The following is a 24,867-nucleotide window of genomic DNA, read 5'->3' as shown; positions in this document are numbered from 1 at the left end:
AAGGTTAGTTGGATGTGACTCTGAAACCAGATCAATGAACTTTTATGCTTTGTTGCATTAAATCACGGTATATCTTATACTTTGAATGGACCTTTTACAAAATCATGCATTTAGTCATTTGGAAAACATTGTTTCACTGAGTTATGCTGCTCTTCCAAATTCAGAGTCTTTTAAATGTTGGGAAGCTGCCAAGCTCACAGTGGCAGATACAAGTTTTCCAAAACTTTAATTTTCACTTGAAAGCTCAAATTTTATCATTGGCAACAAATGCTGTCTATTGTTTTCCTTTAAGGAACAGTCACACTCCTTTCTTTTTTCAAAAACTATCTGCCAAATGTGCCAGTTGGAATAACCATAGTCTGTCCAATATCCTCAAGTAAAATGATGTTTCATTTTTTTAAAAAGAAAGAAAAGGGGGTGCCTGGGTGACTCAGTCAGTTAAGCGTCCCACTCTAGATCTCAACTCAGGTCATGATCTCCTGATTCGTGAGACTGAGTCCCACATTGGGCTCTGTGCTGACAGTGTGGAGCCTGCTTGAGATTCTCTCCCTCCCTCTCTGCCCCTCCCCCGTACATGCTTCCTCTCTGTCTCTCTGAAAATAAATAAATAAGCATGAAAAAAAAGTCTTAAAGAAAAAAAAACCCCAAAGATACCCAACATCTTATTTTATTAGGGAATTGCAAATTAAAACAATGAGAGAATTATCAGAATGGTTGAAATCCAAAGCACCACCACCAACTAATGCTGGCGAAGATGTGGAACAACAGGAAGTCTACTTCATTGCTGATAGGAATGCAAAATGGTATATAGCCCCTTTGGAAAAACAGTTTAGAAGTTTCTTAACAAAACTAAACATGGTTTTACCATGTGATCCAGCAGTTGTGCTCCTTGGCATTTACCCAAATGAAAAGTTATGCCCACACAAAAGCTGTGCCCAAATGTAAAGCAGCGTTATTCATAACTGCCCAAACTTGGAAGCAACCGAGATGTCCTTCAATAGGTGAGTGGATAAACAAACTGACACATCCATACAATGGAATAGTCAGTGATACAATGAAATGAGCTACCAAGCCACAAAAAGACCTGGGGAACCTTAAATGCCTATCCCTAGGTGAAAGAAACCAATCTGAAAAGGCTATATATGGTATGACCCAAACTGATAACCCTGGAAAAGACAACTGGTTTTAAGGCAAAAGATCTGTGGTTGCCAGGAACTGGGGGAAGGGAGGGAGAGATGACTAGATGGAGCACATGGGGTTTCTAGAGAAGTGAAACTATTCTGTATGATACTGTAATGGTATCATGGTACATACATGTCATTATACATTTGGCAAAACCCATAGAATGTGAACCCTAATTAAACTGTGGGCTTTGTTAATAATAATGTATCAATATTAGCTCATCAATTGTAACAAATATACCACACTAATGCAAGATGTTAATAATGGGAGAAAAATGGGAGAGGGCTAAGAGGTGTATGGGAGTTGTCACATTTTAACTACACAAGTGGTTTTTCTTAGAACAACTGTGAGACGGCCGTCATCCTTGGGTATGCAAGGCGCTGTGTGCGTATTTCCCATTTCTTCACCCAAAATAGTAAAGGATGTGTACCCCAGTGTCAAGAATTAATAAAATTAATAATTTATACTGCTTCAGGGTGCCTGGGTGGCTTAGTTGGTTAAGCATCCAACTCTTGATTTAGGCTCAGGTCATGATCTCATGGTTCATGGGTTCAACCCCACCACGTCAGGCTCTGCGCTGACAGTGTGAAGCCTGCTTGGGATTATCTTCTCTCCCTCTCTCTCCGCCCTTCCCCTGCTTGTGTGTGCGTTCTCTCTCAAAATAAATTTTTTTAAAAAAATGTGTACTGCTTCACTAGGGATGTCCTTAATTGAAAATGGCATTATTTGGGGCGCCTGGGTGGCGCAGTCGGTTAAGCGTCCGACTTCAGCCAGGTCACGATCTTGCGGTCCGTGAGTTTGAGCCCCGCGTCAGGCTCTGGGCTGATGGCTCAGAGCCTGGAGCCTGTTTCCGATTCTGTGTCTCCCTCTCTCTGCCCCTCCCCCGTTCATGCTCTGTCTCTCTCTGTCCCAAAAATAAATAAACGTTGGGAAAAAAAAATTTAAAAAAAAAAAAAAGAAAATGGCATTATTTGAAAATGCAAGTGCACAGCAGGGAGGAATACAATGACTACTACAATTTGGTGTCTCATTCCTGCTAAGTTGCCAACAATTTTATTACCCATGGTTGCTTTTGTATCATCAGTGCAAATTGCTTTCGTACCAGTGCAAATGGCAACATAATTAAAAGGACAAATAATGGATCCATATTATTACAAAGGTAGTTTTGTCCTTGAAGACTCCAGGGTTTTGTGGACCATGTGTTGAGAACAATTATCCTAAAGGGAAGGAATGTCAGGAATCGATGTAAAAGTAGGGATTACTAGGGACAGATGTGTTTGGCAGGTAGAATCACTGGGCTAACTGTTCCTGCGGCTGAGGGTCTGGCCCACTTCTAGGTTATCCTAACAGACAGGGTAGGCCAAGTCACTTTGGAAGCCATTGATCTATTTATAGGGGGGAATCACTTAATCTGCTGTCAGCCCCAGTCCAAATGAATTTGGTGTGGGTTGGAAAGTTTGGGCTAGCTCTTCTAAGACCACTCAAATTAGATGGTTCCATTAAATTCAGCAATTATGATCTGTTATGTGACAAGAACTGTACAGGTTACAGAGAAAGAAACAAATTAGTAAGCTGTGGCCTCTGTCCTCTTCCTTGAAGGACAAAGAAACATAATAATAAAAGAATATAGAAATAATAGGATAATAACAGAATATATAAAATTCTGTGTATTTTTTAAAGTTTATTTATTTTGAGAGAGAGAGTACGTGCACATGTGGGGGGGAGGGGGCAGAGAGAGGGAGAGAGAATACCAAGCAGACTCCATGCTTTCAGCACAGAGCCTAATGCGGGCTTGATCCCACGAACTGTGAGATCATGACATGAGCCAAAATCATAAGTCAGATGCGTAACATACTGAGCCACCCAGGCACCCCTATAAAGTCCTAAGTATTAAGTGGGGTTTAAAGTACTGTGGGAGCATTGAGGAGGAAATGAATTATGACTGGAGAACTCAGGAAAGTTTTCTGAAAACGTGAGCTGGACTTTGAAGGATGAGTATAATTTTGAGAGAAAAGAGGGAAATCAAAAGTTCTTAGTAGTCTTGGGTGAACGAAGAGCATTCTGGGTAAGAGAAGTACAGCTAATAAATGAGCTGTGGTAACTCAGTACCTCTCCACCCCATGATTTTAACTTGTTTTTGTTGAAGGGGTTGATTTCCAGTTTATCCTTTCAGGACCAGTATACAAAGACCCATGCCAGTTAGCATTCGTTTATCCATAAAATGGCCCAAAATCCAGGAAAGAGATTTCTTCATGGATCTTTTCTAATAAAAATTATCTTTTTATATGCACTGGAGACAAAGAAGCCCTCTTTCAGATCTCTTGATTCAGTACCCCAAACATTAAATGAGTACCTACTATGGTTAGGGCATATATTATTTTCTACAAGGGTACCAAAGTGAAGACATAGCCCCTATCTTCATAGAAGTTAGTCTTGGAGGAGTCAAATGTATATGCAGCTAATGGCAAAGCGTATTATAGATTCTATAAAAGATAAAATGTAATGGAGATCAGAAGAGGAAGAAGTTAACTTCAATGGGGAAATCTTGAAGGCTTCACGCAAGCAATGTCTTAAATATGAATAGACTTAGTGATGAGTGAAGCAGGATATTTGCTCATCATAAGAAAAGTCTGCTTGAACAAAGATATAAAAGGGGATGGTGTGGGGGCTCCTGGGTGGCTCAGTCAGTTGGGCGTCCGACTTTCTGCTTAGATCATGATCTCACAGTTTGTGGGTTCGAGCCCCATGTCGGGCTCTGTGCTGACAGCTGAGAGACTAGAGCCTGCTTCAGATTCTGTGTCTCCCTCTCTCTCTGCCCCTTCCCCACTCGCACTCTGTCTCTGTCTCTCTCAAAAATAAATAAACAAAAAGTTTAAAAAAGGGGGGGGGATGGTGTGTTTGAGGAAGCACATATAATTTGGTATGATTGAAGGGAGTGGGAGGTGAGTCTCATGGGAGATAAGCTTTGAAAACTAGGTTAAAAAGAATCTTGGGATGCCAAACCGGGAACTTTGGGCTTTACTCTGGGGACCAGGTGGAGCGTACTCAAATCTGTGTTTGGGAAGATAACAAGCAGCCCTATGAGGAATGGATGGGAAAAGAATGGTCAGTTTGGAGGTGGACGGAATTGTCCAGAGAGGAGATAATACTGGTGTTACCTAGGAAGCAGGAGCTGGTGTGGAAAGGAGAGAGTGGATAGAGAGATGTGACCAAGATAGAATCAAGACTTAGTGATGTCCCATTGTGGATGTAGGATGGTTTAGGGATCCCTAGCTTGGGAAACTGGGGGTTTCCCAAGAATGGGAGTACTACTACCCAGCAGGAGGAGTATGGGGAAAAGATAAAGGGCTTGCTTTGACTGTCAGAGGTGTCTGGGGAGAGGGCATTGGAGACGGGGTAGTAACAATTGAAAGCAAGGTCAGGGCTGGAGATACAGATTTGGGGATCATCCAGAAATGGCTGCTATAAATGGCTCCATAAAGCGTTGCACTTCCCTAGAGAGACCAGGGTTTCAGCCTTAGAACTATTGACATTTTGGTCTATGTAATTCTTTGTTGTGAGAGAGCTGTAGGAAATTTGGCACCCTTGGCCTCTACCCGCTGGATGCCAGTAGGATTTGGACACAAAAGAGGCCTTGGCAGTGGTGAGAGCTTTATGATCCCTCAGGAAGCAATTCCAGTTGTGCCTCCTGAATGTGCCTTTCCTTACTTTCTAGCCTTTCCCCAGAGAGGGAGTAAACTGCCCACTTGGGCCATAAGTAAGAAGACTGGGACAGATGTCAGTGTACCTCCAAAGTTTGCCTGGTTGCTTTGCAGACTGTTAACTATTCCTCTTCCACTATTTTCTCATTCTACTTTCTCCATTAGTTTCTTTTTTCATTCATAAAGTGGTTTAGTAGAAATATAGAAATATATATCCATACCGTTTAATCCAAATAATAACCCTGCAAAGCACCTTCATTCTTCTTCCCATTTTGCAGATGAAGAAACTGAAGCTCCCAGAGGGAAGTGGCTTGCCCAAGACTCTACAGCCAAGGAGTAGTAGAGCTGATACCCAAATCTTCTGATCACATAGGGACGGAGAATATTCTTCATCACACCGTGATTGCTTCTTTGACTGCCACTCCTACCACCTAGCATTTTTCTTTTCAGAGTGACTGATATTCCATCTCTCCTGGGATAGAGCCTTCCTTAACTGTAAGGGAATCGATGACTTGTTTCTCTTCTTGCACCCTGCCCATATTATCATTTCTTTTTCCTTTCTTTTTCTTTTCTTTTCTTCTCAAGTAAGCTCTAGGCCCAATGGGGGGCTTTAACTCATGACCTCAAGATCAAGAGGCACATCCTCTTCTGACTGAGCCAGCCAGGCACCCCCATCCGCATAGTACCATTTCTGCTCATTGTGCATTGTTTGGTGCCTTACTGAGTGTCTCATCTTGTGAGGGCATTAGCAAGGTGGTCTTCTGCCCAAGGGTAGCATTGTGATGTTTGCACAGTGAGGTGAGGCCAAGCCTGCAGGGATTCTGCATGGTGAAGACAAGGTGGAACAGGTTGCAGTCCCAACTCTGGGCCCTAGAGAATCTCCCTAATGGCTGCTGGATCTAGGCCAAGGGTCAGCTCCCTCAGGGACATCGATGTATATCCAAGGCTGGCAGTGGCATGCTAGACCCCAGTAACTCCTCAACTACTGTCACCTTGATTTCCACCCTGGAAATCCTCCTTCATTTCTTTCTGCTCTTCTCAGACATTCTACTCTGGCCCTTTGTTTCTTGGCACCTTTCATGTTCCCCTATCCACCATTGCCTTAGCATTTGGACATTTTTTTTTTTTTTTTTTTTTTGAGAGAGAGAGGGCGCCAGTGAGCTAGGGACACACAGAGAGAATCCTGTGAGGGGCAAAGAGAGAGGAAGAGAGACACAGAGAAGGGGGACTGACCCAAAGCAGGGCTCCAGCTCACCCGAAGTGAAGCTCGTGCTCATCTGAGGTGGGACTAGAACTGATGAACCATGAGATCCTGACCTGAGCCTAAGTCAGATGCTTAAGCGACTGAGCCATCCAGGCGCCCTGGCATTCTTAATAATAGTAATCACAATAGCCACCATTTACTGAGGGTTTTTTCAGTGCCAGGCACAGACAGTGAGGTAACTGAGGCTTAGAGATGTCACATAAGTCTATCTAAGGTCACACAAATATTAAGGTATGGATCAGCATGTCTAATAGTAAAAGAAAAGAAACAGGTGAAATTAATTTTATCAATTTTTTTTTTCAACGTTTATTTATTTTTGGGACAGAGAGAGACAGAGCATGAACGGGGGAGGGGCAGAGAGAGAGGGAGACACAGAATCGGAAACAGGCTCCAGGCTCTGAGCCATCAGCCCAGAGCCCGACGCGGGGCTCGAACTCCCGGACCGCGAGATCGTGACCTGGCTGAAGTCGTACGCTTAAGTGACTGCGCCACCCAGGCGCCCCTCAATTTTTAAAATTTAATTCAATATAGTACAACATTATTTCAACATGTCATCAGTATGTAAAATGACTAGTGAGATATTTACATTCTTTTTTGCATAACAACTCTTTGAAATACAGAGTGTACTTTATTTACTCTTACATCACTTCTCAGTTCATTCTAATATGTTTAAATTTTTTTTGAGAGAGAGAGAGTAGGGGAGGGGCAGAGAGAGAGAGAGAGACAGAGAGAGACAGAGAATCTGAAATAGACTCCGCACTATCAGGGCTTTGCCTGAGGATGTGGGGCTTGAATACAAGAGCCATGAGATCATGATCTGAGCCAAAGTCAACCACTGAGCCTCCCAGGGGCCCCTCACTTCTCAGTTCAGATTAGCCATAGTTCAAGTACTATGTTCACAGTATACAGTACATAGTACTATGTGCACATGAGGTCAGTGGCTACTGTACTGGACAGCACAAGTACAGATCAAGGATTCTGACCCACCTCCACTTGACCACTTTATAGATTTTTTTTTTAATGTTATTTATTTTTGAGACAGAGAGACGGAGCATGAATGGGGGAGGGGCAGAGAGAGAGGGAGACAGAGAATCTGAAGCAGGCTCCAGGCTCCGAGCTGTCAGCACAGAGCCCCACGCGGGGCTTGAACTCACTAATGGTGAGATCATGACCTGAGCTGAAGTCGGATGCTGAACCTACTGAGCCACCCAGGCGCCTCTACTTTATAGCTTTTCTAAGGATGGTGAAAGCAGGCTGGTACTGTCCATCGAAATTCAGGTTTGCAAAATATAATAATATCTAAACTGGGATAAGATTTCATTATAAAGTAGAATAAAGTGTCTCAAAACTGAGGTCCAAAATTTGTTAAATCCTTTGAAAAAGCATGTGTTAGAGAAGCTGACATTTCCCTCTTAGAACTGATACTTCTGGGATGGGACAGGAATGTTTGTTCCCTTTTGCGTGACCCTGTTATTGTTCTGTCTTCATAAATACCATCCAGGAAGACTGGATTTTCTCTGGCCTGGAGCCAGGTGGTGGAAAAATCCTTTGCCCTGGGGCCCTTCTCTGGTCCATAGGGCAGGCATCTGACCATTTCTGACTCGGCTCACCAACCCCTCATAGTGGCTCCTGAAGGGATTGTTGAACTCTGGGAGGAAAGAAGGGGTTGGTTAGCCATCATTTCCTGGTTATAACAGTGGATAGGTCTTTGTTCTGGACACTTTGCCAGGCACACTGCATGTGCTATCCTTTTATACCTCCCCACCATCCTCTGACATCATCATTAGCACCTGCAAAACCCAGAGAGGTGAAGAGGTTCATTCAGGGTCACACAGCTAATAACCCAGAGCTTTCTGACACCACAGCCAAAGATCACAGCATTCCAGACTTTGGAGGTTTTAATACTTTCTGACCACCCATAAACATGGGAACAAGGGTTGCCGGCAAGAAATTTTCATATCTGTGTTCTGTTTCTATGTTAATTAGCCCTGGCAGGGTGCTTAGGGTTGATTTCAGTCTGTAAGTTTTGGGGTCAGATATTCAGGACATTAAAAGAGAGAGAGAGAGAGAGACAGCTTCCCTTTCTATATCGGGAGGTCCAGCGTCAGGAAACCTAGGAGGGCTGCTTGATCTTTCTTTTCTTGTTCCTGATGAGTTAGAAGACCTTTGGTGCCCGGGAGCCCTGTTGCTTTAAGCCTAAGCCCTGGTTTGGGAGGAGACTGGGAGGGCAATGGAGGGTGCCCGCCTACCTGGGGGAACCTGCCGGAGGTGAGGCTGGAACCGCTCGGGATGCGAGGTGGGCGGGGGCAGGCTGAAAGTTGGAGCAAGCAGGAAGTGAGCCGAGGGCCGCCCGGGAGGAAACAGACTAGGCGAGTTTGCCGCTGACAGGCCTGAGCCGCTTGGAGACATGGTGAGCGAGCTGGAAACCAGGAAGGGGCTGATTCAAAGACGGGCCAGAGTGGGCTGGGGGCTGGGGATCAGGAGAGCGCGGGGGCAAAGTCGGAGGGCTGGGCCAGGGCTGACTGGCCTTTCTCCTTTGACAACTTGACTGCAAAAAGTTCGGAGCTGCCTGGGCGGGTGTTCCTGCTTCTTCTCTACTCCCTCCCCTGACCTCTGTGCCGGCCTGGAGCAGGGTTTCGGTGGGGGTGGGGGATCCGAATTCCAGGCGAGGAGCTGCTGAGAGGCCTTTCATCTCCTCCTCCAGCCCTCCAGCCGCCGGGTGTTGTGACACCCCTGGGCAGCACCTCTGAAGTTCTCAGGGCGGATTCCAGCCCAGCGGCAGAAAGCCCCCCCCCCTCCCCCCCGCGCGCCTCCCGCCTGTCTTTCACTTTAGCCCTAACCCCAGGAATCTGTCTCTCTGCCGGGTCTGAGGAATCAGCCCCCTCTCCATAAACGTGAGGAAGAGAACTAAGGATTTGTAAAAGAACCAGAAGTTGGATTTCTGTGATAACCCATTTAGTTTGGACCCACTGCTCCAAGCCTGTTTCAAGAGGTCTAGTGGGTCAGGGTGGGAGGAGCTTAATAATGGTTTTCCCTCCTTGTTCAAAAACCTTATCATCAGCCAGGGCAGACTGGCCCTCCATTTCCCCCAACACCCAGGCTGCTGTTTTTATTTAATATCTGCTTAAGCAGGCAGTCGTGGCTTGGTGCCTGCGCATGGTGCTGTGTGGTGGGGAAAGCAGAAGTTTGTGGCGCAATGACTGTCCCTCATGGGGCCTGGTGAGGGACTTAGAGCCTGGTTGCTGTTGCTCTGGGTCACAGCAGTTAGGCTGGAGCCTGGGACCCGAACTGCTCTCCAGCTACTCTCTTGCAGGGAAGGGGGGGTGTGCTAGCTGAGGGTGTTCTGCTGCCCAGCACACATATTTGTAACAAGGACCCTTTGGTAAGTAATGGTTTAGGGTTTCTACTTTGTAAGATGCCTGCTCAGCAGTTCCCTCTAACCCAATCAGAGGAGCAAGGAAACAGTGGAGAGGGATTTAGTGCTGTGTTTCTTTTCCTCATCAGGGGCCCTGAGAACCTGAAAAGAAATTTGATCCAGTCTGTCTAGCATCAGCACTCAACTTCTGAGACTTAAAAATGCATTTATTTTTTGATTACATGAGTAATACATGAAAACATTCTTTTTGTAAACAGTTCAAACATTAAAAAAAAAAAAAAAAAAAGCTAAAGTCCATCATAGGCCTTCTCCTCCTCCGGCCTCTGAGGCTGAGTCTCAGTTCCTCCACTGCTTGACCTAATTAACCCCTGTGTTGCTGCCCAGGAGGAGGCCAGTGGAGGTGGAGGAAATGATCGTGTACGGAACCTGCAGAGTGAGGTGGAAGGAGTCAAGAATATCATGACCCAGAATGTGGAGCGGATCCTGGCCCGAGGAGAAAACCTGGACCATCTCCGCAACAAGACAGAGGATCTGGAAGCCACAGTGAGATGGGGAGCCCACTGGGGGTAGAAGAAGAGAGGGGAGGGTAGGATTGTTGAGGTTTGGGGGTTGGTGGTGTTGGGGGCAAAATGAATAGGAGGAAAGTCTGCCTTTTCACTTGTTTTGGGAATTGATGAGCGAGTCCCCAGTTCTGATTCTGCTGTATTCCACTGATTGGGACTGGGATCCAGGGAAGGGGTCCAACGACTGGGGAGGGTGGATGGGGCTGACTGTTGGAGGTATTTTCTGAGACAGACGACCCCGGTCAGGCCTTGCATTCTTAGGCTTCTCTCCCATGAAACTGATTTTTCTCTTTGAAGGCTTCCCTTGACAATCATTTGGACCTGACCTCCCCAGGGCAAAAATATTGGCTCTGGAAAATCCTCCTAGGGCCTTTGGCCTTCTCTGGGAGTTATTTGGCAGGGGGTAGAAAACTGCTGGAGTTTTGCTGAGTCTGCTTTCAAAAGAAGCTGGGAAGAGCAGTGAAATTCTTTGATCAAAGGGTCCTCTGCTAACTGAAGGCTAGAATAATATCTCCCACACATCTTGCTAGACCTCATTCCTCTCTCTCTCCAGCCAGGGGCTGAAGCCAGCTGCTCAGGGAGGGAGTAACTCTAACAAAGTAACTCCAATAAAGGCTGGAGCCTAAGGTTCCACATCCACAGGGAGAGACTGGCCGTGGCTTTCTGAGTCCTGTGTGTAATCTTGGGTATAGGTCCTTTGTCTCCTATCTCCCTGGGACTTAGTGTTTCTTTCCATAGCCTAATCAGGGGAGCATGGCCCAGGGAAACTTAATTTCTGCAACTTGAGTTGAGGAGAAAGAGCAGTTTCTGTCACCTCCAACCTCCATGCTGCCCTGGCCCACCCTCCAGCCTCAGTAGTCCCCGTGGGGTGAGGGGTCATGCATCCAGGGAGATGTGACCATCTGGAGCTTGCACCCCTTGGCCCCAGTGTGTGCCCTCCCAAGGTGGATCGTGCAGACAGTATCGCACCCCTGGGTGTGAGCATAGGTGCTTCAAGGTGCATGATGGTGCAGGGTAAGAAGAGAAGGGGGAAAGCAGGGGGCCAAAGGGAGTCCAAGAACTCTAAATTTGAACGTGGCCCACCAGACTGTCATGAAGGCAGGAGGACAGAACATTTTTTGTCTAACAGTCTGTTATTCCAACTGATCACTTAAGTATTTAGATGTACGGCGTGTGGGCCTCTGTTCCAGTGGGAGGATGCACTGGTTCACTCTGCCTTATCCCCCAACAGTCGGAGCACTTCAAGACCACGTCACAGAAGGTGGCTCGGAAGTTCTGGTGGAAGAACGTGAAGATGATTGTCCTCATCTGTGTGATTGTTTTTATCATCATCCTCCTCATCGTGCTCTTTGCCACCCATGCCATCCCAACTTAGGGAGCCCCTCCCCTGCCCCCCGTCCTCCTCTTCAGGGAAGCCCTCCATAGTGGGTGCCAAGAAGGGCCCTCTCTCCCATCCTCAGCAGGAAATGCTGCTCTGTCCTCCCGCCCCTCATTCTGAGGCCCTGCTGCCATACTGTCTGCCCCAGGGAGCACCTTGGTCCCCTGGAAGGAGAGAGCCGGACCATGGCTGCATTTCATGGGCTCTCAGAGTTGGTTGGAGAGACACCCAGAAGGCCCAGCATGTGGCTGGGAAACTGATGGTGGCCAGTGGGCAATAAAGACCTTTCAGTATCCCTACACATGTGAGGTAATTTCTCCCCTTCCATTTTGCCTTTGGCCCTTCTATTTCTTTTCCCCCTGGGCACACCTTCTGGCTGAGATTCTCGTATTTGAGGTCCACATTGTTGGAGGGGTAGAGAGTGTATATTTGGAGAAGAAAGATGGAGCCTCCTCATTCTTCTCTATTATCCACAGGTCTCAAGAACCAGAATTTTCTGAGGGTCTCAGCAAATGGAAAATTCAAAATCATTTTAGGGTGGTATGCAAGACTCCTAAGTGTCCATCTTGGGTCTTGCCACGTCCCTTTGTTACTTTTCTGCAGGAAGCGTTAGCCGAGACAGCCTGAGGGCCTCCTGCCTCTCCTGTCATTGCCATCTCTCTTCTGTGGCCCTGTTGCAGTTGAGTGAGGGGTTGGAGGAACCGGGCGCTTTTCCTTCTCTTTGGTTCTTCAAAGTTCTTTTTTTTTTTTTTTTTTTAAGTAATCTCTACAACCTATCGTGGGGCTTATCCTCACAACCCCGAGATCAAGAGTCTCATGCTCTTCCGACTGAGCCAGCTGGGTGCCCCTGGTTCTACAAAGTTCTTTTGTCTTTTGTCTGCCCCTGCCCCTGTGGGACTTAGCAGGGCCTCTGGGTCTCAGCTGAGGGGGCAAGCATCTCTCCCCATGTCTCGTGGTTGGGCCCAGTCAGTGTCATAGGACAGGGCCTATGGCCCTCCTTCCCCTCCATGTACAATGGGCCTCTTTGTCTTTGGGCTTCCCTCCTCCCCACCAGGTTCCACCTCATTGCCACTCTTTCCTCTCTCTTGGTTTGGGGAAAGGGTTCTTGTCATCTCTGTCCCTATTTCTCCCCTGGGCTTTCCAGTATTAAAAAAAACAAAAAACAAACAAACAAAAAAAAACCCTGTTTTGGGGAGGGGGTGTAGAAGGAACAGGTTTGGGAGACAGAATCTGGGACTCCTACTGGCAAGTCCTGAAATCATACTCTGAAAGCCAGGGAGGAAAAAGAAAAAAAAAAAGCCCTCTGGGCTGTCTTTGTCCTCCTAGGTCCTCCTAGGTCAGACTACAGCTATCCTCTCTCCTCAGGCCACTCCTGGACTCAAGGTCCACAGAACTGGGGTGAAACCTCTTCCCTGGGACCCAGAGTGCCCAGGGTGGGGATGAGGGCTGTGCTCACAGGGGCTCAACCCAAGGAGGGAAGTCCTCAACCTCCTTCCTCAAGAGCAGCCACAGTTGTGTTGGGGGTGGCAGGGGGTGGGGTGGAGAACAGGTGGCTGTGACTTGTTTGCAGCAGTGAGAGGAGAGGGCGAGAACGGGTAGAGTCAGGAAGGCTCTGGAGGGGTGGCCTCGCCCATCTTCTGATGGAGGAGCAGGGTCATATGAGGGCAGGACTGCAGCTGCCCTTGTGGTGAAGAGGGAAATACAGAAAAGCCAGAACTAGCACCTTCTTCATGGGGGTCCGTTTTCTTTTTTAAGCGAGGCGCCATTCACACAACATACAGTGTATACGTGTATGTACAATTGTAACACACAGCGGTGCCGTTTCAAAGTAGACAATTCAGTGGTAGGTAGTGCATTCACAATGTTGATTGTGAATAAACTTTCTTTCGTTCCAAAACTTTCTTGTGGAGTCGGTTTTTGGGTACCGGTGGCATGCATTCACCGAGGTGGCAGAGACCCCGCCTGGCTGGCGGTCCGCGTCGTCTCTAGCACAGCGCCATCGCTGTGGCACTGGGACGGTTGCTTGTTGCGGGCGATGCCTGTCTCCAGAGCCCATTTCACTGGGCCCCCCGACGTGTGGGGGTGCCGAGCGCAGAACGAGCCCCGGGCTGCTCAGGCGCAGGCGCCCGGTTCCGGGGGCTGGGGAGCCAGGCGAAGCTGGGCCGGACGCCTGCAGCTTTCGCTTTTCGTTGGCCCGGGTGCGGGCTCGGGGCAGGCGCGCCCCCCGCCCCCGCGGCCGCGGCCCCGCCCCTCCGCTTCCTCCCGGGTGTGTGGCACCGCGGCCGCTCGGCGACAGAGGAGCGGGAGCCGGCCCAGCGGCGGCAGCAGCGATGGTGAGGGCCCCGGGCGGGGCGGAGCCGACCGCGCAGGGAGGCAATGGGCGACGTGTGGGTGGGAGGCCGGAGTCTGAAGTCCGAGGTGGGAGGCGACCTCCGGGATCCGCGCCGGTCCCCCGGTGAGGTGGCCACCGCCGGGAGCAGGATGGGGGCCAGAGCCTCCACTCGGGGCGCGCGGGCTGGGGAGAGAAAGTTTGGCCGCCTTGGCGCAGTGAGCGCGACTCGGGCTCCCCCCTTCCCTGAGCCTCGCGGTTACGGAGTCAGACTCCAGGCTGAGATCCTGGTCGTGGCCACTTACTGGCTGGCTCTGTGAGCCCGGGCAAGTCACTTAACCTTCCTGAGCCTCCTTTTCCGCATCTGTGAAGTGGGGTCAGCAATACCCGCCTCGCAGGTCCTTGTGAGGTTAAGGGAGATCCAATGGCAGAGCCCTGCCTGGCACTCAGAACCTTCTCCTGAGAAGTGGTAGGTAATGTGATGACCTCTTCAGCCTTTCCTGGAGCTGTGAAGAGCCAAGTGTGGCCTGGGAGTTGGAAACCTGAGCAGATGGGCTGCCAGAGGCTCTGCCAGCCCCATGGCAGGGTGTTGGAGGGCACACTCCTTCCCCTGGGGAAAGATCAAGGGAGATGTTTACCATGAAAGTTCCACTGAAGTTACCAGAGTGTGGCACAGGCCTGACTCCTAACCTCTGCCTAGGGACACATTCTGGAGGTGAGTCATCCCCCACTCCTGCTGTAGACTCTGGCCTGTGTCCCCACTTGCCAGCTATGAGGCAAAGGTGTCAGGAACAGGTGGTGCCAGTTGCTTCCTCTGTCCCCTGGACTCCTGGGAAGATGGGCTGGGCAGGAAGCAGGCTCGGTGCTTTAAGATTCTGCCCTGGAGAAGCTGGCAGAGGTGTGATGGATGTGGCCTGGCTGGGGGTTATGATGCCTGGATGGCCTCATCTCTAGGGAACTGGAGGCAGGAAGAGGAAGTGGGGCAGGAAGGTTGCACTGAGCTCTAAGGCCACGCCAGGAAACTGAGGGAGGCTCCAAGAATGGGACAGAGCTCAGAGCCCACTTCCTAGCATGCAGGGCAAGGGATCAGCCAGGGCTAGGGGTGGGCTTCCAGTTGGCCTCTAGCACTTGGGGAGAAGAGGAAACTCCTGAAATGAAGGCTGAGGCCAGGATAATTTACTGAGGGGTACTGGAAAACTCTGGCACTCTCATAGGCTCATCTGAGGCAAATCGTGAATCAGAGCCCATGGAAGGTACATTGACCTTTCTCCCCTACCCGTCTCCTAGCCCCATCCCTCTGTTTCTTTCAGTCTTGCCCCTTTCTCTGCCCCCAGCGCTTTCCCTTCCTTCTTCCACCCCCTTCCCTCCTTGGTCTTTCTTCCTTGTCCTCCTCTGATTCATTCAATCAACAAGTATTTCTTGGGCATTTCTTCTGTGCCAGTCATGGTGGCAGGTATAGGTGATAGAGCAGGAACAAAGAGTGATGGGAAAGATGACAACTGAATGGGTAAGAGCTTGAATTCATTCATCTTCTGGATGGTCCTCTCGTATGCACTGTCCAGTGAATGTGGGTTTTGAACCGTGGGCTTCCCTCGTGTGCGCACCAGTGGAACTGGCAGCATCAGAAGGTCTGGGGAGTCTTTACTAGCCAGCTAAAGTATTTGACCTCCCTGTACTTGCATTCACTTTAGCACAGTGGTTAAGAATGTGATTCTTGGAGTTTACAGTGTATTGGTTCAACTCCCAGATCGTCTAGTTACTGCCTCTGTGACCTTGGACAGATGGTTTAACCCCTCTGAGCCTCAGTTTCTTATAAAACTGGGAGAACAGCATGCCTTCAGTGGGTTGTGAGGATTAAATAAGATACGGAGGACAAACAGCAGGCAGTGCTTAGCTCTGTGTCCATTGAATGGTGGCCGTTATTACTGTCAGGATGTACAGCCTTCTCAGCAGCCTGTAGTGCTTGATGGAAATACTCGATGCAGGTAATCAAAGGCCCCTGTAAAGTTAGAGACAATTAAGCACACAGGTTTGCAATAAGGAAGAGCTTGCTTGGCTGTGTATTTTGTAAAAATATCTAAGAGGTTTTAATGATCACACATATTGTGTAGTTCTTGAGATCTGACTGCTAAGAAAAAAACATCAGTGAGGGAAGATTGGGCTCCATTAATGACAATAGCTCTTGTTTATTGAGCACTTAGTATGCGACAGGTATTGTGACAAGCACTTTGTTTGTAACATGTCACGGGCCCTAGCTAACATTATGGTAGATATTATTCTTGTCACCACTTTACGGACGAGGCAGTGGAGGATCAGAAAGGTCATGTAGTGGACGAGTGGCAGAGGCAAGATTTGAAGGAACCCAGGGCTGCAATGCTGAGCCCTCGTTCTTAACTCTCAGCTCAGGTAAGTGCGGAGTAGGAAGGAGCTGATACACCCCTTTGCTGCCCCAGTCCTCTGACTAGAACAACGGTGACAGCTGGAATAGGGGTTCTTGGGCACTAGCCAAGAAAGAAAGGAGACGGGAGAGTTACAACAGGGAGGTTTGGGAAAGCTTTGTTTTCAGAGGCACCTAGGGTATTTGGCCTGGAGAAACCGGAGATGTTTGAGGGTTGAAGGCAGGATATTCTGTACAGAGGGCTAACGGTCTATCAAGAACATTTCCTGTGTCACTGCCACCCCCTGTCTGCCAACCATGCTGATGCTCCCCCTCCACTGCACAGCCTCAGCCCTGCAGACCCCAAGCAGGGCTGGCAAGTGCCCCTCCCACCCATCCTTCCTCTCTATGCTTTTTGCTCCCCACTACCTGGCAACCCCACACCCCTGCTGGTGGCATTTGTCCGCCTCTTCTGGCTGTTCTCTCTGCCTGGGAGTTTTCTCACTGCCGTGTACCACCAATAGAGAAATTATTCTGAAGCCCCTCTCCAGTGTCCCCCGCTTGGCTCAGAAGTCTACACTAGGTCGTGTTCTGTTCCTCCAAGTGACTGTCCCCTTCTTGACTTTTACCGCGTGTGTTCTCTGGCCCCACCCTGCCCCCCTCCGCCCTTACCCTCTGCCTGGTGTGTCTTTGCCTGAGTGCCCCAACTCCACCCCATCCTGTAAGGGCTCATCCACCTGGTCTGTCTCAGTTCACAGGAATCCACTCTCTGGGTATGAGATCACTGGGTATGTGTATCTCACAGCACAGCCCTTCACTCTTCTCTCATGATGTCCTATATGTCTCTTTCCCTCAGTCTATAGTGGGCTTCTTAAGAACAGGCACAATTCATTCAGAAATTTTTTTCTGCGTGTCCACTGTGTGCCAGGCACTATGTTGAGTTCACTGTGGCAGGTGTAGTGTGGCCCTGCCTTCTGGTCCCTTACCTCCTTCCACATTCTGTGGTTATTTCTCACTGTGCCAGTAGGGACCTATGCATACAGTGTCCTTTTTCTGCTAGTTGAGAGAGGACCCAGGAGGGGTCCCAAGGAGGGACTTGAGCCCGGGGCCTCTGTGTTCCCTGGAGCGAATGTGTTCTTTTAGGCCTGGTCCCACCTTGGCTCCGGACAGGCCTGGCTTCGCAGTGGGGGGAGGAGGCTGCAGATTGCAGCAGGAAGCACAGCCAACTCTCTTGGGGAATGTGACCCAATGTCACCCCACGTTGGAGAATAAGAGAATAATAGCTGGAGTTTTCAGAGTAGAAACACAGTCATATTCAGCATCCCACCAACCTCTAGCAGTGATTGTCATTTCAGATCTTTGTCCATTCTCAAGTTTTTGCCTTGGGCTGTTATGAATGGGGGGATGACTTGTGCCATGTGAATGCGAACTATGTGAGCTTGTTGACTAACGTGGTAGTAATAAGAGTGGTGATGATTACTGGGGAAAAGTTAGCGACGGGGGCAGCTTCCCTGCTCTCTGCATTATTGCTTTGTTCCCCAGTTTCTGCTCCCCCAGCCTGTGAGTGCACCCCTCTGTCATAGTTTGCCTGCCCCCTCTCCAAGCAGGTTGCTTTTCTAAGCTCATGGGTAAATATTGACCTACTTGGGTTTCAGATGCCTGCCCCACGAAACTCCTGCTGGGCTAGATAAACACACTGGGAAAACATCTCTTGAGACTAAGAGCTGCTCTTGGATAGGCTACAATGCGATGACCCGCTCAATGAGTCCTTGCAATGGTCAGCACTGTGCTGGCCCCCCCAGGCCACCAGGATGGGGGGCAGACAGAGGTAGCCCTTCCCCCTGGGGCCTGTGGTCTAGCTGGGAAGATAGGACTCATGTACTGGGAATGCTTGGAAGTTGTGTGCAAGACAGCTGCAAGGATCCTGAATGCGGATTCTTGCCTGAGTAGGAGTAGCTCTCCGTGAACACCGGATCCCTCCCCTTTCTCTGGTTTTAAGTGGAATTCAGTCAAGTGCCAAAATGTCTGCTGCAGACAATGGGCAATATGGTCTGGCAGGAAAGGGAGCTTGGCTAGTGCTCTGTGGGGAGGAGATGAGAACAGGGACGGGCTGTGGGGGAACTAGGCTGGGAGAAGGGAGTTGCTGTGGTTTGTTAATCTGCTGGTATTCATCTCCCTGACATGTCCCTGGACCTGCTCCTGGACTTCCAGCTTTTACTGGGGCCTCCTGCCCTAGATCTCACTCAGTTGCGTGTGTCCAAAGCCCAGTCCCTTTCTTGCTTGTGATGCATGCTCTCTTCCTCTCTCCTGTTCTCTCAGCCCCCCACCACCTCCCCACTTGAACCCTGCATCTGCCTTCCTCTGAAATTACCTGGGTTCTTCTGTCTGGTGTGGTTGCTGCCCAAGCTGAGAAGTCTAAGAGTAGGTCTCATCTCTGTGAGTTGGACCCTAGTGAAGACAGTGGGTGGCTGGAAGGCTAAGGCCAAAGTCCAGGGAGGCTGAGGTTCCCAGGCAGACAGGGAATCAGTTTTGAGCACTGATATGGGAGCAGGGCCATCCCAGGAGGCAGAAGTGGCCTGACCAGTCAGAGGGAGGGTTGATCTTCCCAGTTTGTTTCTCTGTGTGTGTCTGTGGGGTTAGGCAGAACCTATGATGTGTGGTGGTCTGAAGTGACCTTCCTAGCCCTGTGGGGGTAGATCTCCTCCCCGTCTGGCTTCTAGCCATGTAGCTTGGTGCCCTCTTCTTTGGTGCTTCCTTAGGCCAGTGGGAAGCCACAGGGCAGGTACACATTGGGGAGAGGCCATCCTAGAGCAGGTGAGCAAAGTACCTGCTTTGTGGGAGGGTGAGATTCTGGGAGGTTTCCATCCTGAGGCATCTTAGAGGATGCTGAGATGCTGAAAGCCAAGGCTGACCTAGGACCTGCCTTGATGGGCAAGGAGAAGAAGCTGTGAGAGCAGAGGCAAGCCACACACACTCAGAAGACTGGTCCTTCCCTCTGTACATATCATACCCTTGCATGTAAGATGCTGTTACCCTATCCATACATCATCCCCACCCCACACACAGTGGGGGCAAGGAGGCCGCTAGGTCTCAGGATCAGGTGGGGGCCTCCTGCAGTTCTGACCTTGGGCTTGGCGCCCAGGCAGGGAAAGAGTTGGAACGGTGCCAGCGGCAGGCGGACGAGGTGACGGAAATCATGCTCAACAACTTCGACAAGGTCCTGGAGCGCGATGGAAAACTGGCAGAGCTGGAGCAGCGTTCTGACCAACTCCTGGACATGGTGTGAGGCCTGGGGAAGCAGGGATGGGGGAGGGAGAGGCCAGAAGGGGTCCTCAGAGAGAAAGTTCTCAGGCCGTGCTCAGGGTCTCCTTGGTGGGGTCTGAGGCTTGCCTGTGGGGCAGTGTGAGGCCTGTGAGTTTGTTGAGGCACCTTTAGCCTAGATATGCTCCAGGTAGGCCTCATGAAGTAAGAAGTCCTTCGTATGGAGCTGTGGAGCTTTGTAAAGGGCTGGTATTATTAACTGGGGGTGAGTCTGTAGGGCTGTGAGTCAAGGGCTACACCAGTGTCTGACACCAAGAGTCAGGCTGGGAGGATTCCAGGGCAGGCTATGTGGAGAAGGGGAGCAGACAGGCTGGGAAGATGCAGAAGGAGACTAGGCCCTTCCGGGGAGGTGAGGTTGGGAGACCGTGGCCCTGGATCTCTAGGGGAACCACTAACTCCCACCCTGTGTCTGGCGATGTCCACAGAGCTCAGCCTTCAGCAAGACAACCAAGACCCTGGCCCAGAAGAAGAGCTGGGAGAACATCCGATGCCGGATCTACTTGGGGCTGGTGGTGGGTGGCGGCCTGCTCGTCATCCTGATTGTGCTCCTGGCCATGTTTCTCCCACAGAGCAGTGAGGGCAGCAGTGCCCCACAGGCCCAGGACGCAGGCGCTGCCTCAGGGCCTGGGGACTGACCCAGCTGGGCCTGAGGAGAGGCCGATGGCCATACTGGCTGGTTCTGGTCTCCAGAGAACCCTGGTGTTTGCTCCCACCTGAGCCACCCAACTGAGTGCTGAAGAGCATCCCTGATGTGTGCACCTTTGCATCTCCTATCACGCCACAGACTGGCCCTTGAGGGCAGCCTGCTGCACTGGCCATGCCAGGCCAGCCCCACCTGGAGCTCAGTAAAAGCTGCTGTTTGGTTAAAAGCTGCTGTTTGGCTAAAAGCTGGAGTGTCTGTGTGTGTGTATGTCTGAAGCTCTCCAGGTTGCCTATACTCCTGGGGTTGCTTAGAAAGTCTACCGTCCAAGGGACTTTATCCCTGGGAGATGGCCCCTCTCCTTTCCCTTCCATACTTGATTCAGCCCTACCCAGACAGATCCTTCTGGAGTACAGGTGGAAAGACAGAATGGTTCTCAAACCTGACCCTTCAACCAGCACCCTCTGAGCCTGTTTCCCTAGGAATGAAATCTATTATTTTTCTGATGTCTTGAGGATACTCAGTATAGGACTCCAGGAGAAGAAAGTACTTCAAAGATGTTTATATGACAAGGCTCTCACCTTTGGATAGGCTTTTCCCTCTCTGAACCCCACCCCCCTCCCCAGCTCAATTTCTCTATGTTCTTCCTCAAGCTTGACACCTGATTACAGATGAGGCAGACAGCAGTGAAAAAGGGAAGGGCTTCAAAGGTGCAGCAGTGCGCAGTCACAAGGGACGGCCTAGGGTTTGCCCTGTAGGAAAGGATTTGGCCTTTTCAGAGCTCCATGGCCACACAGGGCCAAGCAGGCAGTGCCTTCAGGGTCACAGGAAAGATGATGAAAGAGTAAAGGCCATGGAAGAAGGAAAGAAGGTCCTACCAAGACTGAGGAAGCTGGGCAATCTCTGCCTGGCTACTTGACTGCCTCTCAAACTCAAGTGTGGGTGGAAGGAAAATTCAGGGTCAAGTATGTAACAGAAGCAGTTCCTTGTTAGGCAGAGTGAGGACTACTGACAGAGAAATAAGAACAAACCTGAGAGTTGTGTGGAGCTTTACCCATCACAGGGCTTGTTACTTCTACTGGGCTCATTACCATCTTCTTTTCCTGAGAAAGATGGAGAAAAACACTTGGCCCTGCAGTTGGTCAGCAAAACCACTTAGAGGTCACGTTAATTTGGGCAAGCCACTTCCAGGACTTGGGTTTTACATATGTAAAAAGGGACATACTTAACTCCCAGAACAATCATGAGGATTGTTTATACTGAGTGTAAAACATCCATCAATGTAATGGTTCTGGATGCCAAATAAATGGTAGCTATCATCCAAATCATTTAGTGCAGTAGTCCTCAGCCTAGCCTCACAGTAGGAATCACCTGTAGAGGGGCGGCTGGCTGGCTCAGTCAGTAGAGCATGCGACTCTTGATCTCATCATGGTTGTGTGAGTTCAAGCCCCATGATGGTGTGCAGCCTACTTCAAACAAACAAACAAACAAATTAATAAATAAATAGAATCCCCTGTAGAACTTCTAAAAACACCACCCCTAGGCCTCAATCAGTACCAGAGCTAAGATTTAAACCCAAGTTTGTGGGATGCCTGGGCACACACGTTAGCCACTGCCCTACACAGCCGCCTTATGGGGCCTAGATCTGTTAAGTCAGAATCTTTGAGGGTATCTGTCGCAGGGTTATTTTCTCTTAAAGCTGCAACCCCTCATTCTCCCTCCAGGATATTCATGGGTAGCCAGGGATGCAAACCACCTTTTGAATCCAAGCCAAAGATTTTACAGAAGCTAGGGGAGAAGTTGAACAACGGGCTGAAGGTCACACACATAGTCCCATGAGCCGGTAAAGTCCCAGATTTCCCGGCAGGGATCTTTCCTCTTTCGGTTGGGAAGTTTTGCTTTGCTCTTTACTGGGCCTAATAGAGAAGAAATGAACAGGAAATTTTTGTTTTGTGGGTATGGGAGGAATCAAGCGCCAACTCCTGAACCAACTAGAGTGCAGGAGGTGCAGAAGTACCTGGCGGGGCCGGACAGAGCAGCGGGAAACGCGGTGATTCCAGGTTCGCAGTACCCTCAGCCCCTAGGCCAGCGCCTCCCTTTCTCGGAGGGCCTTTAACACCTGTGCGTCCTAACCCCGCTGAACCGCAGCGCGGACTCAGGACCCCCTACAGCCTCGACACTTCCCTTTTCACCGCTCTGTGGACGCGAATTACGCGACACTCCCACGTACCTACCCCAGGTTAGGAGTCCAAAACAGACGTTTCCGGACCAGCCCCAGATCCTGCCATTGGCTTTAGCCTTTGGTCACCTGACTTACTCGAGCCAACGAGAGGCGGCAGAATTAATACTTCCGCTTTCAGTGCGGCAAACGAGCCTCTGTTCCCGCCTTTCGGGTGCTCTGATTGGTCTTCCTCTCTCAGCTCGGCAATTTATTGGCCAGAGCCACGGGGCCGCAGTCCAGCGGGGTTCGAGGGCTGTGTGAGACAGCACCGCTGCGATGGCGTCCTATTTCGATGAACATGACTGCGAGCCGTTGGATTCCGAGCAGCAGGCCCGAACCAATATGCTGCTGGAGCTCGCAAGGTGGGTACGCGATGCTGGGAGGTGGGGGCGCAGGCAGCAGGTTTCTGGGCTGGGGCTGGCTGGAGAAGGCTGATTATATAGGGCCTCCATTCTGAGGAGGAAGGATGAGTAATCTGGAGAGTTAGTCCAGAGACGAGATTCGAGGGAGATCAATAATTTGGATCATACATAGACGGGCCGGGCAAAGAGATTGTGGGAAAGACTGTAACTGGAGAGTAGGGGCAGTAGGGAGCGGGAAGGCAGCCGGTTGTAGCAGGTGAGGGAGAATATGGGTGATGGGGGTAAGGGAAGGGCCGTGTGGGTGTGAGTAGGTACATTAGTTAGGAACACCAAGCACGGCAGCCAGCGCTGCCACTGGGAATCTGGCTTTACCAGGTCATTCCTACATAGCCTGAGTAACTTCTAAGCCTGTTGCCTCATGTGTAAAATGGGACTAAACTGCTTGCATGCTTGGGGTTGTCTTATAGCAGCTGTAAACCACTTCCCACTGTGCTTTTTATCTAGTGAGTACTTCTGCAGGGTACTAGCTGCAGGGCATTTATTTGCTATAATGCCTAGTGGGCTGTTGGGGCAAAGAGAAAGTATGGTTTTCTGTGGTTCTGACCATGCGCCGTTCTTCCCAGGTCACTTTTCAATAGGATGGACTTTGAAGACTTGGGGTTGGTAGTAGATTGGGAACATCACCTGCCTCCACCTGCTGCCAAAGCTGTGGTTGAGAACCTTCCTAGGAGAGTCATCAGGGGCTCTCAGGCCGGTGAGAACACTAATTCTTTCCACTGTTTGGGGCAGGTTTGTCAGACCCACTCCCTCCCAAGCTAGACTGGTCCGGCCCTTCAGTTTTCCAGGTCAGGTTGGGGCAAGAATGTCCTTGAAGAGTGGGAGCTGGGAGGTAGGGCCTGTAGCGGCTCTCCTGATCAGCACTCCCTCCTAAAGAGCTCAAGTGCCCCGTGTGTCTTTTGGAATTGGAGGAGGAGGAGACTGCCATTGAGATGCCTTGCCATCACCTCTTCCATTCCAGCTGCATTCTGCCCTGGCTAAGCAAGGTACTACTTCCTTTTTCTCAGCCCTCACTTGCCCTGGGCCCAGTTCTCAAGCCTCTCAAGTTCTGTTTATGAACTGTTAGGGGATCAGAAAAGGGAGAGGGGTAGGGGTGGGTATTGGGAGCAGGGGACGAATATTAACTTATGAATACCAGACTTGGGCCGGAACACTGTCCTCCTTTCCTCAGACAAATTCCTGCCCCTTGTGCCGCCATGAGCTGCCCACTGATGATGACACTTACGAGGAACATAGACGAGATAAGGTAGGGGCTGGTGGTAAGTGGAGAGGGTGGTAATGGGGCCCCCCAGTCGCTGTCCTTTTGTTCTCATTTCCTACCTTAGCAGGTCTGGGTAGGCCTCAGGGTCCTTGGCTCTTGTCGTCTTCCTGGTGACTCTGGTGAGGGGCAAGAGCCTTGGCAATGCACATGCTAGGAGCCTGAAAACAGTGATAGCTCCATGATAGCTGTCCCATTGCTCCACCCACAGGCCTTCACATATGGCTCATGCCCACTGTGCTCTCTTTCCTTCAGGCTCGCAAGCAGCAGCAAAAGCACCGACTTGAGAACCTCCACGGAGCCATGTACACATGAGGTGCCTGGGGCTGAGTACCAGTCCTCCACATCTTTCTCTTGCACCTCAAACCCTCATTAAAATTTTCTTTACCCACCCTGCACTGCATTGCTCACAAGCCTGGGCAGGGGTTCCGTACCCTCCATGAGGTCCCTACTGCTACTGGGGAAGGTGGTCCTGAACCACAGAAAGCACCAGGCTGTGTGTCCCTTCCTGTTAAGTGTACACACTGCTCAGTCTGGCCTGAGAGAAGTGGAGCCCAGGTCAAAAACCTGGCTACTAGATCAGCCAGGGCTTGGGCCTGTGCATTCATTGTTGGAAAGCAAAATGTGTCAGGGTCTGGCATCCAATAGTTACTTACAGATGGTAAAGAAAAAAAAGAGAGCCTACATCTCTCTCCCCTGCAATTTTTAGTAAATCTTGGAATCCCACAGGCTTTCTTTAGCTTCATTGTGAAAACTGCTCCTATCAGTTTGAAGTTGCTCCGTGGATTCCCTCCGCCCCCACCTCTGCCCCACCCCAGTATTACCTACTGAGGAAGCA

General features: G+C 50.1%; 3 protein-coding genes across 4 annotated transcripts; all 3 read left to right on the top strand.

Annotated features, from left to right (window-relative positions):
* Positions 1 to 784: 784 nt before the first annotated feature.
* VAMP8 (vesicle associated membrane protein 8) lies at positions 785 to 11,763 on the top strand. Of its 2 annotated transcripts, none has more exons than XM_086700701.1 (3): positions 785 to 803; positions 9,908 to 10,066; positions 11,318 to 11,763. In XM_086700701.1, the coding sequence occupies exons 1-3, from the start codon at positions 801 to 803 to the stop codon at positions 11,459 to 11,461; spliced, it is 306 nt and encodes a 101-aa protein (XP_086556827.1). In that variant the 5' UTR covers positions 785 to 800; the 3' UTR covers positions 11,462 to 11,763. The 2 variants fall into 2 exon arrangements, with proteins under 2 accessions (XP_086556827.1, XP_086556826.1); XM_086700700.1 differs by lacking the exon at positions 785 to 803 and adding an exon at positions 8,411 to 8,557.
* Positions 11,650 to 20,378, top strand: VAMP5 (vesicle associated membrane protein 5). Its single transcript, XM_086702797.1, has 4 exons — positions 11,650 to 11,679; positions 13,454 to 13,797; positions 19,237 to 19,450; positions 19,917 to 20,378. Exons 1-4 carry the CDS (start codon positions 11,650 to 11,652, stop codon positions 20,124 to 20,126), a joined length of 798 nt encoding a protein of 265 aa, XP_086558923.1. The 3' UTR covers positions 20,127 to 20,378.
* A 2,184-nt stretch (positions 20,379 to 22,562) lies between these two features.
* RNF181 (ring finger protein 181) lies at positions 22,563 to 24,755 on the top strand. The gene is made up of 5 exons (XM_025932217.2): positions 22,563 to 22,714; positions 23,338 to 23,468; positions 23,648 to 23,757; positions 23,943 to 24,017; positions 24,285 to 24,755. The coding sequence occupies exons 1-5, from the start codon at positions 22,629 to 22,631 to the stop codon at positions 24,342 to 24,344; spliced, it is 462 nt and encodes a 153-aa protein (XP_025788002.1). The 5' UTR covers positions 22,563 to 22,628; the 3' UTR covers positions 24,345 to 24,755.
* The last annotated feature ends 112 nt before the right edge of the window (positions 24,756 to 24,867 follow it).

This window comes from Puma concolor, chromosome A3 (assembly GCF_028749965.1).
Source record: "Puma concolor isolate L17-30 chromosome A3, mPumCon1.1.hap2, whole genome shotgun sequence".
NCBI lineage: Eukaryota > Metazoa > Chordata > Mammalia > Carnivora > Felidae > Puma > Puma concolor.
Note: the sequence above shows the minus strand (reverse complement) of the source record. Positions and strands in the feature narration are given on the sequence as shown.

What these genes read in the sequence shown, in the direction of transcription:
- VAMP5 (XM_086702797.1), top strand. Translation starts at nt 11,650, where the DNA reads ATGGCTGCATTTCATGGGCTCTCAGAGTTG. An exon ending in CAGCGGCGGCAGCAGCGATG is followed by an intron (nt 13,798 to 19,236) that starts GTGAGGGCCCCG and finishes CCCCACACACAG; the next exon opens with TGGGGGCAAGGAGGCCGCTA. An exon ending in CTGACCAACTCCTGGACATG is followed by an intron (nt 19,451 to 19,916) that starts GTGTGAGGCCTG and finishes CGATGTCCACAG; the next exon opens with AGCTCAGCCTTCAGCAAGAC.
- RNF181 (XM_025932217.2), top strand. Translation starts at nt 22,629, where the DNA reads ATGGCGTCCTATTTCGATGAACATGACTGCGAGCCGTTGGATTCCGAG. An exon ending in TTCTGCCCTGGCTAAGCAAG is followed by an intron (nt 23,758 to 23,942) that starts GTACTACTTCCT and finishes TCCTTTCCTCAG; the next exon opens with ACAAATTCCTGCCCCTTGTG. An exon ending in AGGAACATAGACGAGATAAG is followed by an intron (nt 24,018 to 24,284) that starts GTAGGGGCTGGT and finishes TCTTTCCTTCAG; the next exon opens with GCTCGCAAGCAGCAGCAAAA.
- VAMP8 (XM_086700701.1), top strand. An exon ending in CAGAGGATCTGGAAGCCACA is followed by an intron (nt 10,067 to 11,317) that starts GTGAGATGGGGA and finishes ATCCCCCAACAG; the next exon opens with TCGGAGCACTTCAAGACCAC.